Source organism: Bos mutus, chromosome 13 (assembly GCF_027580195.1).
Source record: "Bos mutus isolate GX-2022 chromosome 13, NWIPB_WYAK_1.1, whole genome shotgun sequence".
NCBI lineage: Eukaryota > Metazoa > Chordata > Mammalia > Artiodactyla > Bovidae > Bos > Bos mutus.
The window spans coordinates 51,451,437-51,466,083 of NC_091629.1; the positions used below are offsets into that span (position 1 = coordinate 51,451,437).

The 14,647-nt window shown below is 47.4% G+C and overlaps 1 protein-coding gene across 1 annotated transcript in view; it reads right to left on the reverse strand.

The window, feature by feature from the left end:
• Positions 1-3,331, reverse strand: part of KIAA1755 (KIAA1755 ortholog) — a 40,050-nt gene extending 36,719 nt beyond the window's left edge. The window contains exon 1 of the mRNA XM_070381717.1: positions 3,326-3,331. Within this exon, the coding sequence (XP_070237818.1) occupies positions 3,326-3,328 (3 nt within the window). The 5' untranslated portion in view covers positions 3,329-3,331. The remainder of the gene's footprint in view (positions 1-3,325) is intronic.
• Positions 3,332-14,647: the final 11,316 nt, after the last annotated feature.

Genomic DNA, 14,647 nt, shown 5'->3' on the forward strand with positions numbered 1-14,647 from the left:
AATCTCCCCAGAATCCCCTTCCTATGTCTAATACACAATACACCCTAGCTCAGGGCTTCCCAATGACCCATGTATCTCATTCATGAGTTTTTCTTACTGTTCACCTAGCCTAATTTATTGTTTAATATCCATTATTTATGGGGTTGGCCAAAAAGTTTGTTTGGGTTTTCCCAAACATTTTGGCCAGCCCAATACTTCCTATTCATCTTTCTGTCAATTCATTCTCAACTTGAATTTATTTGTATTTATTATCATGTGTTCCTGCTTCTTGCCTGGAGAATCCCAGCAACAGGGGAGCCTGGTGGGCTGCCGTCTATGGGGTCGCACAGAGTCGGACACAACTGAAGTGACTTAGCAGCAGCAGCAACACTCATTAAGATGAAAAGCTGTAAAATGAGAAATGCTCATCTAAGTGCCATCGAAGTCTCCCCTTCCAGGACCCTTTGTGGAGTCCCCACTTTGGGAAGCACATCCTGAATTCCCACAAGCTCCTCCCCAGACTGGGTGAGCTCTTCCTTCAGAGCCCTACTCCACCTGCATTTTTTTTGGGGGGGGTGCTGCTGGTGGAAATCTTAGTTCCTTGACCAACGATTGAACCCAGGGCACTGAAAGCCCTGAGTACTAACCACTGGACCACCAAAGAACTCCCCCGACCCGTAACTGTAATTTTTTCATGATATACGTGCTTCCAGGCAAAGTGATGGACTCCACTGCTCATCATTCAGCACAGAATTCCCAGGGAGTGGTCTGCCTTCCCCATTGACTGCAAGCCCCCCAGGCAGGGACCAGGGCTGACTCATCTCCAGGCCCTGATCCTTACACAGGGCCTGGCACACAGTAGGTGCTTTGGAGGACCACCCACCATTGCAAAGATAGGTACTTCGCAATGTTGAGTGAATTGAATTGGACTCAACCAGCATTTTTCAAAGCATGGGGTGGGATCACAGGTGGCCCATGGGATGATCTGGGGGGACATGAACTTGATGTGAAATCACAGTAAGAAAGTTATTCTAATTCTCTCCCAGTCCTCTTTATGAGACCAAAGAGAAAGCTCAGTGCCAATATACATGGAACACCTCTCAGACACTTAGCTACTACTTCTTTTAAGAGAAAGAAAATAGTCCTAGGCTTAGAATCATCTACATCCAACTTGATCCAGCCACAATTTTCTAATATATATTCACTTTCATTGCATTTATTTGTTCAGTTACTTTCTATTAATGACAATGAATACTGATTTTTCATGGGCATAAGATTTCCTACTTAAATATATTTTTAAACTTACAAAGTAGTTGATTTCAAGAAAATATTAAGTAAATAATAAGTAGTACATTTTGTAATTTCTTTACACCTTATCCAGTAAGTAGTTATGCAAAAATTATTATAATGATATGGAAATTTAAGAAATTGGGACTAGGTAAGCCCTAAGCCCCTGTCATAAGATTCTGTGACCTTGGGCTGCCCAGAACACTAAATGGCCATTAATCAAATCACCCTACAAACATTACAGCTGTGATGGGTGCCAGGATGTAGAGATACATAGCATGCTAGAGTGAAAGGCAGAAGAATCGGGAAAGACTTTCCTGAGGAGGTGACATCGGGTGGAGACACACAGGATGAATAGGAATTCATTTAGAGGAAGGTGTTCCACCTGGAAGGAGCAGTTGTGCAAAGGCCCCGTGGCAGAAGAGAGCACAAAACATGAAAACTCGAAACCAAAGTCAGAGCGGCTGGAGTACTCTGACTCCAGAAAAGATGGTCAAGTGGCAACCTTTAATATTTAAAGACAGAGATAAGCAGAAAATCCATCCCTCACTCCCATTCAGGAAAGAATTGTTCACCCTTTGAGAGGAGCCACTCAGTGTCTGAGCCTTGATCTGAGGTGTCTGCGGCTCAGCAGGGCATCTGGATTCTAAAACAAATAACTGCATTAAGTCTGAAGCCAGAAAAAGTGGCTTTGGGGTGGCCAAGACCACCCAGTGCAAGTTCAGAATTCAGGGTGTCCTAATTGCCACTTCCTGATAGAGTGACCCTTGGGCAGTCACTTAAGTTCCCAGAGCTTTGGGTCTCCATCTGTGGGGTGGAGATACAGCAGGTTTACTGTTGGAGGAGGTGTGAGTTACATGATCTCCTGTATATAAATTGCCCAGCTCAGAGCCTTGCCTGTGGTGAGAGGTGAAGATCTGTTAACTTATGATGACTATTGTCAAACAGCTCCAAGAGCGACGTGTGTGTACACCTGCCCTGTGGTACGTGGATTTAGGAGTCTGGTTTTACAGTATGTCTGTGGTGTATATGCAGGTGATTATGCTCATATTCTAGCAACCTGGGGGAGCAGGCATACAAGGCTCGGGTTCAAGAGGGCATGTGTGTTCAGCGGTGTGAGAATGTTTGCATGCTGTGTGTGTGTATGTGTGAACCTGTCTGTATAGAAGTCGGCATGTGCACAAATTCAACTGACACAGATTCAACCTCATTCATCACAGGGATTAAAGTTGTGACCTGTCCCTGGAGCCCTTTTCCAAATCCCCACCACTTCTGTGAACCAGCCCGGGGCTCCTGGCTGAAACTGGGCTGAGATTCCTTGAAAACAAGCTTTTCTTTCATTCTGTTTCCAGATATTGGCACAAACACACACACACAGCACCCCAGCCTTCTCAAGGTGCCAGCTCCGAAAGACATGGCATGGGGGGTATAACCCTCCCTTCTCTCTCTCCCACTCCCCTAGGCCTACCTCCCCACCCAGTTCCCATGGGAGCACTTCCTCTTGGACCAATGAGTAGACCTGACTTTGTTTCTTTGAGTCGAAAGCAGCAACACCACGCCAAGCCTGGGTGAACAAGTCCCTCCTCTCCCCTTGGTACCCTAACCCACCTTGCCCTGTGGTGCCCGACTGGGCTAAGAGGGGACTTGAACCCTTTCCCCATCCAAACACGGTGACAACAATGCACATATCTGACCCTCAGCCTCAGGTCTGAAATGTAACACCACCCCAAGTTTGTCCAGGGTTCAGAGCTAGGTTTCAGCTCTGGTCTGTGCAATGGGATGGTGCAGTATCAGAGTTTACCAAACATCCAATCTTAATGCATCCACTTCACACAAGGACAGAAGCAGGTCCAGAGAGGAGGGAAGGAAGCCATCGCCAGAGATGGGTTTCTGCACCCTCCACCCCACCCCTTCTGGTGGGGGCAGTTAAGCACAGACCCCTGGCCAGGAACTGAAGGTGGTCTCAACGTAAAAGGAATCTGCCTCGGACATCCCTCTCTAGGGCTGTGCCCATCAACAGGGGACAGAGCAAGGTGGTCCAGGCCTTGGCAGGAGTTACCATGGTGACGGGTACAAGCTTCGGCGGCGGCTGCTCCTCTCCCGGGTGACTCTCAGAGGGTCCGGTCAGCGCGTCGGTGCCTCCGTCTGTCGGATGCAGCCTCAGACCCTCCGCCTAGCCCTGGATCGGGCGGGGTGGGCTGGCCCCCGGGCGCCGCCGACCCGCCTCATCTGCGAGGGGAGCCGGGGATTCGGGCAGAGAGACAGAGTGGGTGCAGGAGAGACGCACGGTGATTGAGACTGGAGACAGAGACAGAAGGGGAGAGCCGCGGGCGGAGAGGGCCGGGCCACCACCGAGGGCGGCCGCAGGGGCGGGACGGGCGGGGCGGGGGCTGCTCCCCGCGTGGGACCCGGCGGCCGACGGCGGCCCCTCGGAGCCGGCGCCTTGCCCCCGCCCCGCCCGCCGCCGCCTGTGATGAGAACCAGACGCCCCCCTCCCGGCCCAGGGCCGCGGGCTGCCAAGGGGAATTTGATCTGGCCCTGTTCCTCACTCCTCCCGCCGCCGAGCTCCTGCCTCAGTCATCTTGCACCCCGCCCACCCCAGGAAGCGCCCATTGTACAGACTGACAGAACGAGGCTCTGGCGCTGTCCTGATGCTCGGTGAAGTGAACCTCGTCTACTTGCCAGCTGGGGGATTCCAGCAAGTCAGGAACTCTCGCAAATCAGTTTCCTCATCTGTAAGATGGGGATGATGATGGTGGTAGTGATGATAATGGTGACAATGGTGACGATAGTACCTGCCTCTTAGATTTGGTGGCAAGAATTATGTCCCAAGGCCTTTCCCCTGTGAAGCCCACCCATGCTTCACCAGGACCACCCAACTCAAGGCTTAGAGGAGATGGCGGTTGTGAGTACTAGTCTTATTTCTCTCAAATAGTGACCGGTTTTGTGACTGTGGCCAAACAACTGTTCCCAGCTAAGCTTCAGTTTTGGAGGGAGACTGGGAAACTAGATGATAGCTAGTTATTCTTGTTGGGTGACTCTGGGATTCATCCAGTCCTTTATCAAACATTGTACCATGCACTGAGCCATAACAAGACAGAGCCCCTGTCCTTGGGTAATGTACAATCTAGTGCGAAAGACAGGCGTAAAACACAAAAAAGTAATACCTGAGTGTGTGAACTGCTAAGAAGGAAACAGACAAATGTTAATGCTGGGCACAGTAGGGGGATCAGCCTAGAGTTGGTGGTTTAGGAAGGGGGAGAGAAGCCTAGATCTGAAAGAGGGGAAGAAATTAGGTGAAGAGTAGAGATGGAGTGGGAGAATCAGAGTTCCAGGCAAAAGGAACAGCATGTACAAAGGCCCTGAGGTAATACTAAGCTTAAAGAAGTTGGGACTAAGCAAAGAAATGAAAACGGACAAGTATAGTAGTAAGGATTTAAGTTCAAAGTCCAAGCATCATTCACAGCCCATCTCCCAACCCACATAAGTCAACCAGTCTTTTTGCAGAAAGTACCCAAGCTAGGAGCCATCTCATCTTGTTTGTATAACTTTTACAAGTCCCTTTACATCCCTGGACTTCTGTTTGTTCGTTGTTAATTCAGGACTAAGAATCCCCTATTTCTAATAGCTCCAGCCCGGGGGATCTCTTGATGGTATGTATTCAGCAGTCAAATCCTCTCCAACCCGAAGAAGCCGGTCTGGATGGTTTTGGTATCATTACTCCAGACTCGAGCTTTGGAGAGAACAGACTTGTTGATGTCAGGTGGCAGGATCCTGCTGGAAGTTGAGGGGATCGTAGGCTGGAGGTTCTAGAGTTCCAGCTTTGCAGGGAAACAGAATTGACATGACATCTAGTGTTCAGGATTTGCAGGCAATGGAGACTGATTGTGAGTTAGGCAAAAAAATGAAGGATTAGTGGAGTATGGGGTGCTCACAGAATCAGTGAGAAGGCCAGAGTCCATCCTCTGAAACATACAAGGTAAGTGGGATGGTCCTGGCAGGAATGAGTTGTAAACTCTTGATGACCGATGGAATTCCATCAACACAGACAAACACCAAAGTAGAGCTTTCCGTGTGTCAGGCGGAAAGTGTGAAAGAATTACGATGTAAATTCTATTATTGTCCTCATTTTACAGGTGAAAAAAACCTGAGATAATGAGAAGTTATGCAGTTTGTTCAAAGTTGGATAGGAGTTAACTGAGGAAACCAAAATTGGACGTGCTCAATTATGTCCAATTCTTTGTGACCCCATGGACTGTAGACCACCAGGCTCCTCTGTCCATGGGATTTTCCAGGCAAGAATACTGGAATAAGTAGCCATTTCCTACTGCAGGGGATCTTCTTGACCCAGGGATCAAACCTGTGTCTCTTGCATCTCTTGCATTTGTAGGTGGATTCTTTACCACTGCCCTACTTGGGAAACCAAAATTGGACAAGGCTGTCCATTTCTAGGAATAATGGTATAAACTAGCTCCTTTTTGCTACCACAATGAATCCCAAACTGTGTATCTCTCCCTGACAGTTTTGTGTATCTCCCCTTGACTTAAAAGAGAGATTCTCATTGGGCCATGTGCCCAAGGTCCCACCAACCCCCGAACATCTCAGATCAATGGGTCACCCAAAAGAAAATTAATTTGCATACAAAGGGTGGGAAGGGATCTGAAATGGCATATAAACCACAAGTACGCTCTTTATAAAGTCCATTGCTTGGCTCCACTGACATCCTTGGCCACTTTATTCCCATCCCATATTCTTCCAAAAATACTTTCTATTTTATGGTTCAATTCCACATGCAACCGTAAATGTACACACACATACCCATACAGCCTTGGCCTCATGTTGTGTGTGACCTCAAGCAAGTTCACCTTCCTGTGCCTCAGCTTTATCCTCTGTAAGCCAGAGAGAATAATATTTACTTCCTCACAGAGCTGTGGTGGGGATTAAATAAGTTAATGAGTGTAAGGTGCTTTGCACTGTCTCTGGTACATGGCAGAATTAATATATTTCAACACTAAAATGGTGTTGTTTATGTTAGGGACCAATGGTTGTGAAATCAACCTCTAAATACACGGGCTTAAATGCTCCATTGGATTTGGTTCATCTCCCAGGAACTTTCCAGAGGATTTTCCAAGAACTGTTCAAGTATTCATTTCCTCTCTTTTTGGTAAATGAATAACTGAATCTTGCTCCAATTGCTCCACTAAATTTGGAGAAATAACAAAATCCATCACCATTCTTACACACAGTGGAGTAGAGTGAACCGGGGAGGGATGTGCAAATGGGATCTGCTCTGATGTGCTGTGCAGCCTTGCACAGATTGAGGCCACAGTATCCACAACATAAAGCACAGGTTATAATCTTTTCCTCATGAGACTTTGGTGAGAATCCAATGAGCTAATGCATTGAGAGGACTTCACACAGTGCTTGGCATGCAATAGGTCTCCAGCAAATGGCAGCTCTATCTATGTTTCTGAGATTCCCAGGGCCAGGTGCCAGGACATCTCATCAGGGAGCAGTCTCACTTGCCTAATTTTTTTTTTTAAAGTCATGGGATTCAGAATTTATTTATTCAGTAAATATTTATTTGTTCCTACTATCAGCAGAAGTACTTGGCACACGTGCATATATTCACCCGCTTCCTACCCACCACAAACATCATGAATCAATCATGGAACTTCCTGCTGAACCTAGAAGCAGCCTCAGAATTCTCTTCAACACAGATCCAGGTTGTTGCTTCCAACAACCTGGTAACTGCTTCCAATCAATATAAGCTGGCACTAGAGATGAAGCTTATTTACTACCTGTGGTCCCTCATGTATAAGGAAGATTGACACTGGAGAAGACAGACTCTGGATGCAGAAGGCCTGGGTTTGAATCTTGCCCCCTATACATCTTTATTAAAACGAGTAGGGGACTTACCTGTGCAGTGAATAAGAATCCACCTGCCAATGCAGAGGACATGGGTTCAATCCCTGGTCCAGGAAGATTCCACACGCCACGGAGCAACTAAGCTCATGTGCTACAACTACTGAGCCCATGCTCTAGAGACTGCAAGCCGCAGCTCCTGAATCCCATGCACCCTAGAGCCCCTGCTCCACAGCAAGAAAAGCCACCACAATGAGAAGCCCATGCACCGCAACCAAGAGGAGCCCGCACTCGCCACAACTAGAGAAAGACTAAGGGCAGCAATGAAGACCCAGCACAGCCAGAAAATGTTTTAAAAATCAATTAATTAGAATTAAGTTTAAAAATTATTTAAAAAATAAAATGAGTATGTATTGAGGCATTGTACCAGCCATGGAGTGTGCCCCTTACATCTCCCTTCAAGTGAGAGCCTGTTGCAGGAAGTTCCATGAGCCCTGGATGACTCAGGACACTGCTTGTGGTCAAGGCCACATGCTACCTGGGCAGCCCCTGGCCAAGCACACTGTGCACAAGGGCTCACCCCTTCTGCCTGATGTGGGACTCTTCTCTAAACAGTTCCCATGCCAGAGCTCCCCACTGGGCTGGGTGAGACTTCCTCAGTGCTATGCCACAGACTGAAATTCTTTCTGCCCAGCCCTCCTTTCCTCCTCGTTTCCTTTTGTAGTTGTCGGACCTGCGGTACAGTCCTCATCTCTCCTGGCTCCCTCTTCCCTTTATCCTTACAGGCATCACCCCCAGTGAATCTCTTGCACTTCTAACTCTGTCTTTGGTTTCTGTTTCTCAGAGGCTGCAACTAACACAGCACTGAACTGTAAAAGCCTGGGTTGAAAAGGAGTGGTTTGCTCCTCTTCTCTGGTGGTGTCTGTAGGAGGGTGGCACAGAAATGCTTGTGAGGGCTGGGGGCCAAGAGTGACTCGGAACAGGGAGGCTGAAGGGCACACAGAACATCACCCCCGGCCTCTCCAGGATGAAATTGACCTGACCCATCAAAGACTCTTGATTGTAAATGACAGAAGTTCAACTCAACCTGGCTTAAGTGAGAAAAGGGACTTTAGAATCTTAAAAGCGAGAACTAGTGCCAGAGGTCTGTCATCATTCTCCAGGTGGCTTCCCTCCCATGGCCAGGGAAGAAGGTCTCCAGGAACTTCAGGGTTACATGGTCTCAGTCAGCAGTCCTAGTACAATGACAACATTTTCCCCCTGCCTCTATATGCCACTAACTCTAAGGAAGACCCTGATTGGCCTTGCTTAGGTCACATGTCTATTCCTGAGCCAATCACTATGGCCAGAGTAATAAGGCTATTCTGATTGGCCAGAACAGATTCTATGCTCACCCCTCAGTGGGAACACATGAGGACAGGTCTACCAGGACTGCATGGAGTGGGGAGAACTTCTCAAAGAAACCAGAAGGAGGGAGATGGAAACACAGGTTAAGTCAACAAAAGCTTTGATGATCATTGCCCACTTCATAAACACTAGGAAGAAAAAAGACATTGTTTTCTCCCTCAATGACCTTCTCTTCTTACAGGGGGGAAATATGATGTTTAACTGAACTCTCTGATACCAGGTCTTGGGATCAGAGCGGAGGACTCCTGTGGACACACAGGTACCCCAGACACTGTCCCACCTTCTCCTAGGATGCCCACAATCTGGTGGCAGGGACAGGGAAAGAAATCTATGAGAACAAAATGTCTCAGTGGCCCTGAGACTTAAAACTTCACTTGTTTAATTGTCCTAATTTACAGCAGGGAGATCCACTCTGAGAGGGGTTGACTCACGCAGTGTCACACTGCCCAGCCAGGACAACTACCATGTCTGCTCTTAAAACTTCTTCATGGAGACTTGCCTGGTGGTCCAGTGGTTAAGAATCTGCCTGCAATGCTGGGGATGCAGGTTCAATCCCCGGTCAGGGAGCTAAAATCCACATGCCACAGAGCAACTAAGTCTGCAAGCCACAACTAGAGAACCCGTGCACCACAACAAAAGATCCTGCATGCCGCAACTAAGACCTGAAGCAGCCAAATCAATCAGTCAGTTAATCAATATTAAAAAAAAAAAAACTGCTTCATGGTAGGGGAGCCCATGATATATGAGTAAGGGCCCTGGGTTCAAGTTCCTGCCTTTCCACTACCTCCCTGCAGTGTCATGAGGGTTTGTCTAAATTCTCTGAACCTCAGTTTTTCTCAACTGTACAATGGAACCGATAACTTCTGCTTTGGCTCCCTTCTCTGACTGCTATGAGGCAACACCCATGTGCATTTGTCATGTCCTGCAGGGGATAGCGGTTCTGAGATGCACTGATTGATCACCCGCTCTATTCCAGGGACAATGTGTGTGCTGGGGTGGCAGGGTGAACACAACAGGCAGTCCCTGCCCTTGTGTAGCTCATAGTATGGTAAGAGATCACATCTTAGTAATGAATGCACCACACAGGTGCAGGTATGGTTGTTCAAAGGAAACAGGAATCCATATCAAAGGAACCCAGTGGATTCTAGGTCTGGGAGGGCTGCCCTGAAGGCTTAAGCTGAGATCTGACAAGAGAGGAAGGATGAACTAGTGAAAGAAGTCAGGGAGGAGCATTACAGTCAGCGGGAACAGCACATGCAAAAGTCCTGTGGCAGGAGAGTGGATTGGAGGCACATTAGAGACAGAGTGAAGGGGCTGGGACTTGACCAGAAGTGGGAGAGGTGGGCAAGGTCTGCAGGTCACAGAGAATGGGAATTGTCTCTTAGAGCCATGAAAAGCCATGGAGGGAGTTACAGAGGGAGTAATGTGATCAGATTTTTTCCCAAGATTTTCCTAGCTACAGGATGGAGGATACAGCAAAAAGAAGGCAGGGGTTGCAGGGAGACCCACCAGCAAGGAGGCTGCAGAGAGTTGGAGAGGAGTCTAGCTCCAGGGGCAGTGGAAACCAGCAGCCAAGGTCCCAGGGGAACCTGGGGCTGGAGACCCTAAGGCGGGGACACTAAGGACCTTCCTGCTTCCCTCAGTCCATCCCTTAGCCCCCTGCCCCTCCCTTTCCCTCCTAGTCCAGCCCTCCCTCTCATGTTATTGTAGGACTGACTCCACAGATGACTCATCTAGGAGTTGGGTTTCTTGTTCCAGCCGTCTCCCCTTCCCCGGCTACTTGGAGCTTCTCGGGGCCTGCAGACCTCACCCCTCACCATCTGGGGAGGCAGCCAAGAGCCCGCCAGCTGCAGGGAGGTCCAAGGAGGAAGGAGCTGGGCCTCTGCCAGCCTCAGGCACGACCCACGCCTTCCTGCCTCTGTGGTTTTGCTCATCCTCTTGCCCTCACCAGGGGATCCCCTTTCTGCAAGTCCTGTTCATCCTCCCAGGACCACCTCCTCTGGGGAGCCCTGCCCAGTAGCCCCAGGTGATCTTCCCCCTTCTGCTCAGCAGCACCTGTCTTTTCACTCAACCCTCAGGAGCTCACTCTCTGGTGAAAGAAGCAAAAAAGTTCTATAATGGAGCTGTGAATGAAAATATACTAGAAGCCTACAGGAGAGAACCAGTAACACCCACTAGAGGTGGAGTCCAGGAGGTTTCCCGGAGGAGGGACACTGGCACCTGGGTTGTGAAGGAGGAATAGGAGTTCAATGTAGGGAGAAAGTTGAGAAGGTACTCCAGGCCAAGAAAATGGGGTGTGCAGGGGCTGATTGCAGGTCATTTCTTTAATGTGTGAGAGGGGCCCCGTGCATATAGGAGTTTGTGAAATGAATAAATGAACGTTTGAGAAGAACACTGAGAAATTCAGTGTGGCTGCAAACTAGTGGCATATGGACCAAACCAGACAGACAGAAAGTTTCTTAAACAACAACTGAATTTGTTGTCAATGTCTAAAAAGAATGAGGCTTTACATAAGCCTCTGAAGCTGGCCAGAAACCTCTCCCTTCATCAAGGGTAGCCAGCTCTCCTGAGTCCCCATTTGGTTCACTTGTTCACGCTATTTCCTGGACCCTGGGGACGACTGAGTTTGCACTCATGTCCAGATGACACTCTTTTCAAGGTTCTAGACCGTGAGTTGCTCACAAGGCCAGGTGTGTAACAGGTGCTCAGTTAATGTTCATTGGCTAGGTGGATGGATAGCATGGTGATTCTAAAACATACTCACAAATTTCTTGACACTCCTCCCTTCCCAAAGTGGAGCCCCTTTCAGTGTGTGCTGGGTCTAGACTCACCTGGAAAGAATCAAATGTAGAGGAAGTTATATGTGTGACTTCTGAGACAAGCTCATAAAAGACATTGTAGCTTCCACCTTGACATCCATAGGTAGAGAGGGAGATTTCCTTCAGAAGGCGAGTCGAGATCAGATCTGAACTAGAAAACCAAAAAAGTTTGTAATACAGGAGTACCATGGTCAGCTCTGGGCTTCCCAGGCGACACCAGTGGTAAAGAACCGGAACCCACCTGCCAACGCAGGAGACCTGGGTTTGATCCCTGGCTCGGGAACATACCCTGGAGGAGAGCGTGGCAATCCACTCCTGTATTTTGCCTGGAGAATTCCATGGACAGAGGAGCCTGGCGGGCTACAGTCCATAGAGTCGCAAAGAGTCGGACATGACTGAAATGACTTAGCACGCACATGGTCACCTCTAAGTTTCAGGCATGTCCACAGGCAGTCAGGTAGGAGAGGACAGAGTGGAAGAGCCTTAAGTCTAAGAAGTAAGTAAGAGGCTGTGTCAAGCATTCTAGGGGGATTAGGTGCCCTGTGTCTCCAATCCAGCGTCCTCAAAGAGCAGTCCCGGCCCAGTCCTTCGCACCCTGAGGTCCTGCCTTCATCGTTCCTCAGCCCCAGCTGGCCCTCTCAGCTGTGGAGGAGGTCAAGACTTCAGCATTTCTCAGAGGCCAAGTCATTCTCCTCACTCAGAGTCTTCTTTGTGTTGAGGAAGCAGTCGCTGCCTTGCCCAGTGTGGGGCTGAGGGGAGGAGGGTCAGTGGCCTCGGGGAACCAGAGATGGGGGGTGAGGAGCTGCGATTCTCTGTGGAGATCCCACTGGCCCCCAGGCGTGATGGGAGCCACAGCCACCAACCAAACTTGTGGTTGGGACAACCCTGAAGTCCAGTCTACCAAGGTTGTTTGAAATGGCCCAGCACTTCTGGGGAAATGTATATACAGATGGAACTAAGTTTTAATGCAGATCAGACTGCCCTGAAGTGCCATTTCTTATCCATCAATTAGGGGAAAGTTCAAAAGCTTGACGACACATGCTGATAGCCTTGGAGCCCACAGGCATCCTTACACATCATTGGTGGGAATTCAGTAATATCTAGAAGAATGACATAGGCTGTACCCTCTGACTCAGGATTCCTCTAGGGTTTATCGTAAAGACATAATTACACAAATATTTAAAAATCTCCATACAGATCATTCATTGTTATTTGTAATAACAAAATGAACTTTATTTCTATATAATGAATGTCTGGGGCCTCCCAGATGGTGCAGTGGTAATGAATCCATCTGCCAATGCATAAGAACCCAGGGGTCAATCTGGATTCAGGAAGATGCCCTGGAGTAGGAAATGGCAACCCGTTTCAGTATTCTTGCCTAGAAAATTCCATGGACAGAGGATCCTGACGGGCTACAGTCCACGGGGTCACAAAAAGTCAGACACAGCTGGGCACACACGCACAGACATGCAATGATTGTTATGCTGCCATAAAAGCTAGGAGGAAGAACTTGATGAACCTGCGTGGAGTGATTTAAAACATACATTGTTAAACAAAATGTAGAGGATTGTGCATAGTATGCTACCTTTCATGTAAGAAAAATTTTTAATTATTTATTCTACATACACTTATTTATTTGATTATGCAAAAGAAACCGAAGAAGGATAAATCAGAAACTTATTAAAAACAGTTTCTCATAAGGAACTGGCAGTAATGCAGTAGAGAAGAAAAAGGAGTAAGATTTCTCTCGGAGAAGGCAATGGCACCCCACTCCAGTACTCTTGCCTGGAAAATCCCATGGACGGAGGAGCCTGGTAGGCTGCAGTCCATGGGGTCGCTAAGAGTTCGGACACGACTGAGCGACTTCACTTTCATTTTTTGCTTTCATGCATTGGAGAAGGAAATGGCAACCCACTTCAGTGTTCTTGCCTGGAGAATCCCAGGGACGGGGGAACCTGATGGGCTGCCGTCTATGGGGTCGCACAGAGTCGGACATGACTGAAGTGACTTAGCAGCAGCAGCAAGATTTCTCTGAGTATATTTTTATACAGTTTTGACTTTTTAACCATGTAAACATTTTACATTTTCAAAAATAACATAAATTAAAAGATGAAAACCTAAATCCTAAACTTGAAAACAAAGGGGGGAAAATGAGCTTAATTGCATGTCAAGTTTATAATATAACCACACAAAGAAAACAATTAATTTAAGTAAGTTTGGCCACAGGACTCTGACTCCTAGCCTCTTAATAGGATATATTCTAAGAATAAAGAGAACCACAAAGAAGTCTTGAACTTGAATTAACCACACTTGGCAAAAGTATTGGTGCTGTAATTCTGAAACTACTATTTCTGTTGTCTGATTGAAGAAATAAATAAATACATTAATGACTTGGGAACCTGGGTTCTCACTACGGGAAATGAAAATTAAAAACATAGCACAGAAGAAGGATCTGCAGCTATGAGTTCAGCTGGAGACATCAGTGTGAGCTCATGCTTCACACATATACACACACATACATTCTCTAGCTCTGCCCATTGAGTAGGCTAAGGAACCATAACAACCCCATAGAATTAGCACATCTAGTACCCAGATCTTGGTCCCTAAATACCATTCCCCAGTAAAAGAGACTCACATCCCTAGAGAAATGGCTGATTCCTGGATTGTTCAGAGAAAGTGCGAGGTGAACCTGAAATGTCTCGTGTCAGGAAGAAAGAAAGCCCTCAAAGAATGGTGAAGTCAAGTGAAAGGAGCCAACTTAAAGGGAATTCAACTAGTCAGAGTTCAGACAATTTGATGATCAAAAGAAGAATGGTGCAGGTTTCTCACTATTAGAATGAGAAGTTACAGACCAGCAAGGGACTAGAATGATCCAGGTGGTAATAGTTCAGAGCTGGAGACAGTATGAACTCCTACTTAGCTTAATATAGAAATAGATATAGATAGTTGGTAGATTGATAGATATAGATAGAAATCTTTATGGATATGTGTATACATAGAAGTTAGCCTATACACATGTATTTCCTTGCTCCATCAGCTGAGAGGATTTGAAGCAAAAACACCCCAGTAGCAATGAGCACACCTCATATCCACATCTTGGTTTCTAATGCCATTCTCCAATAAAAGAACCAGGGCTCTTTGGAGAAATGGATTCTTCCAGGACTGGGATAGGAATACACAAGATAAGCCCGGATCGTGTTGCAGTGCCAGCAAGTAAGTGAAAGTGAAAGTTATTCACACAGTCATGTCCAACTCTTTGCAAGTCCATGGACTTCAGTCTGTCCGGCTCC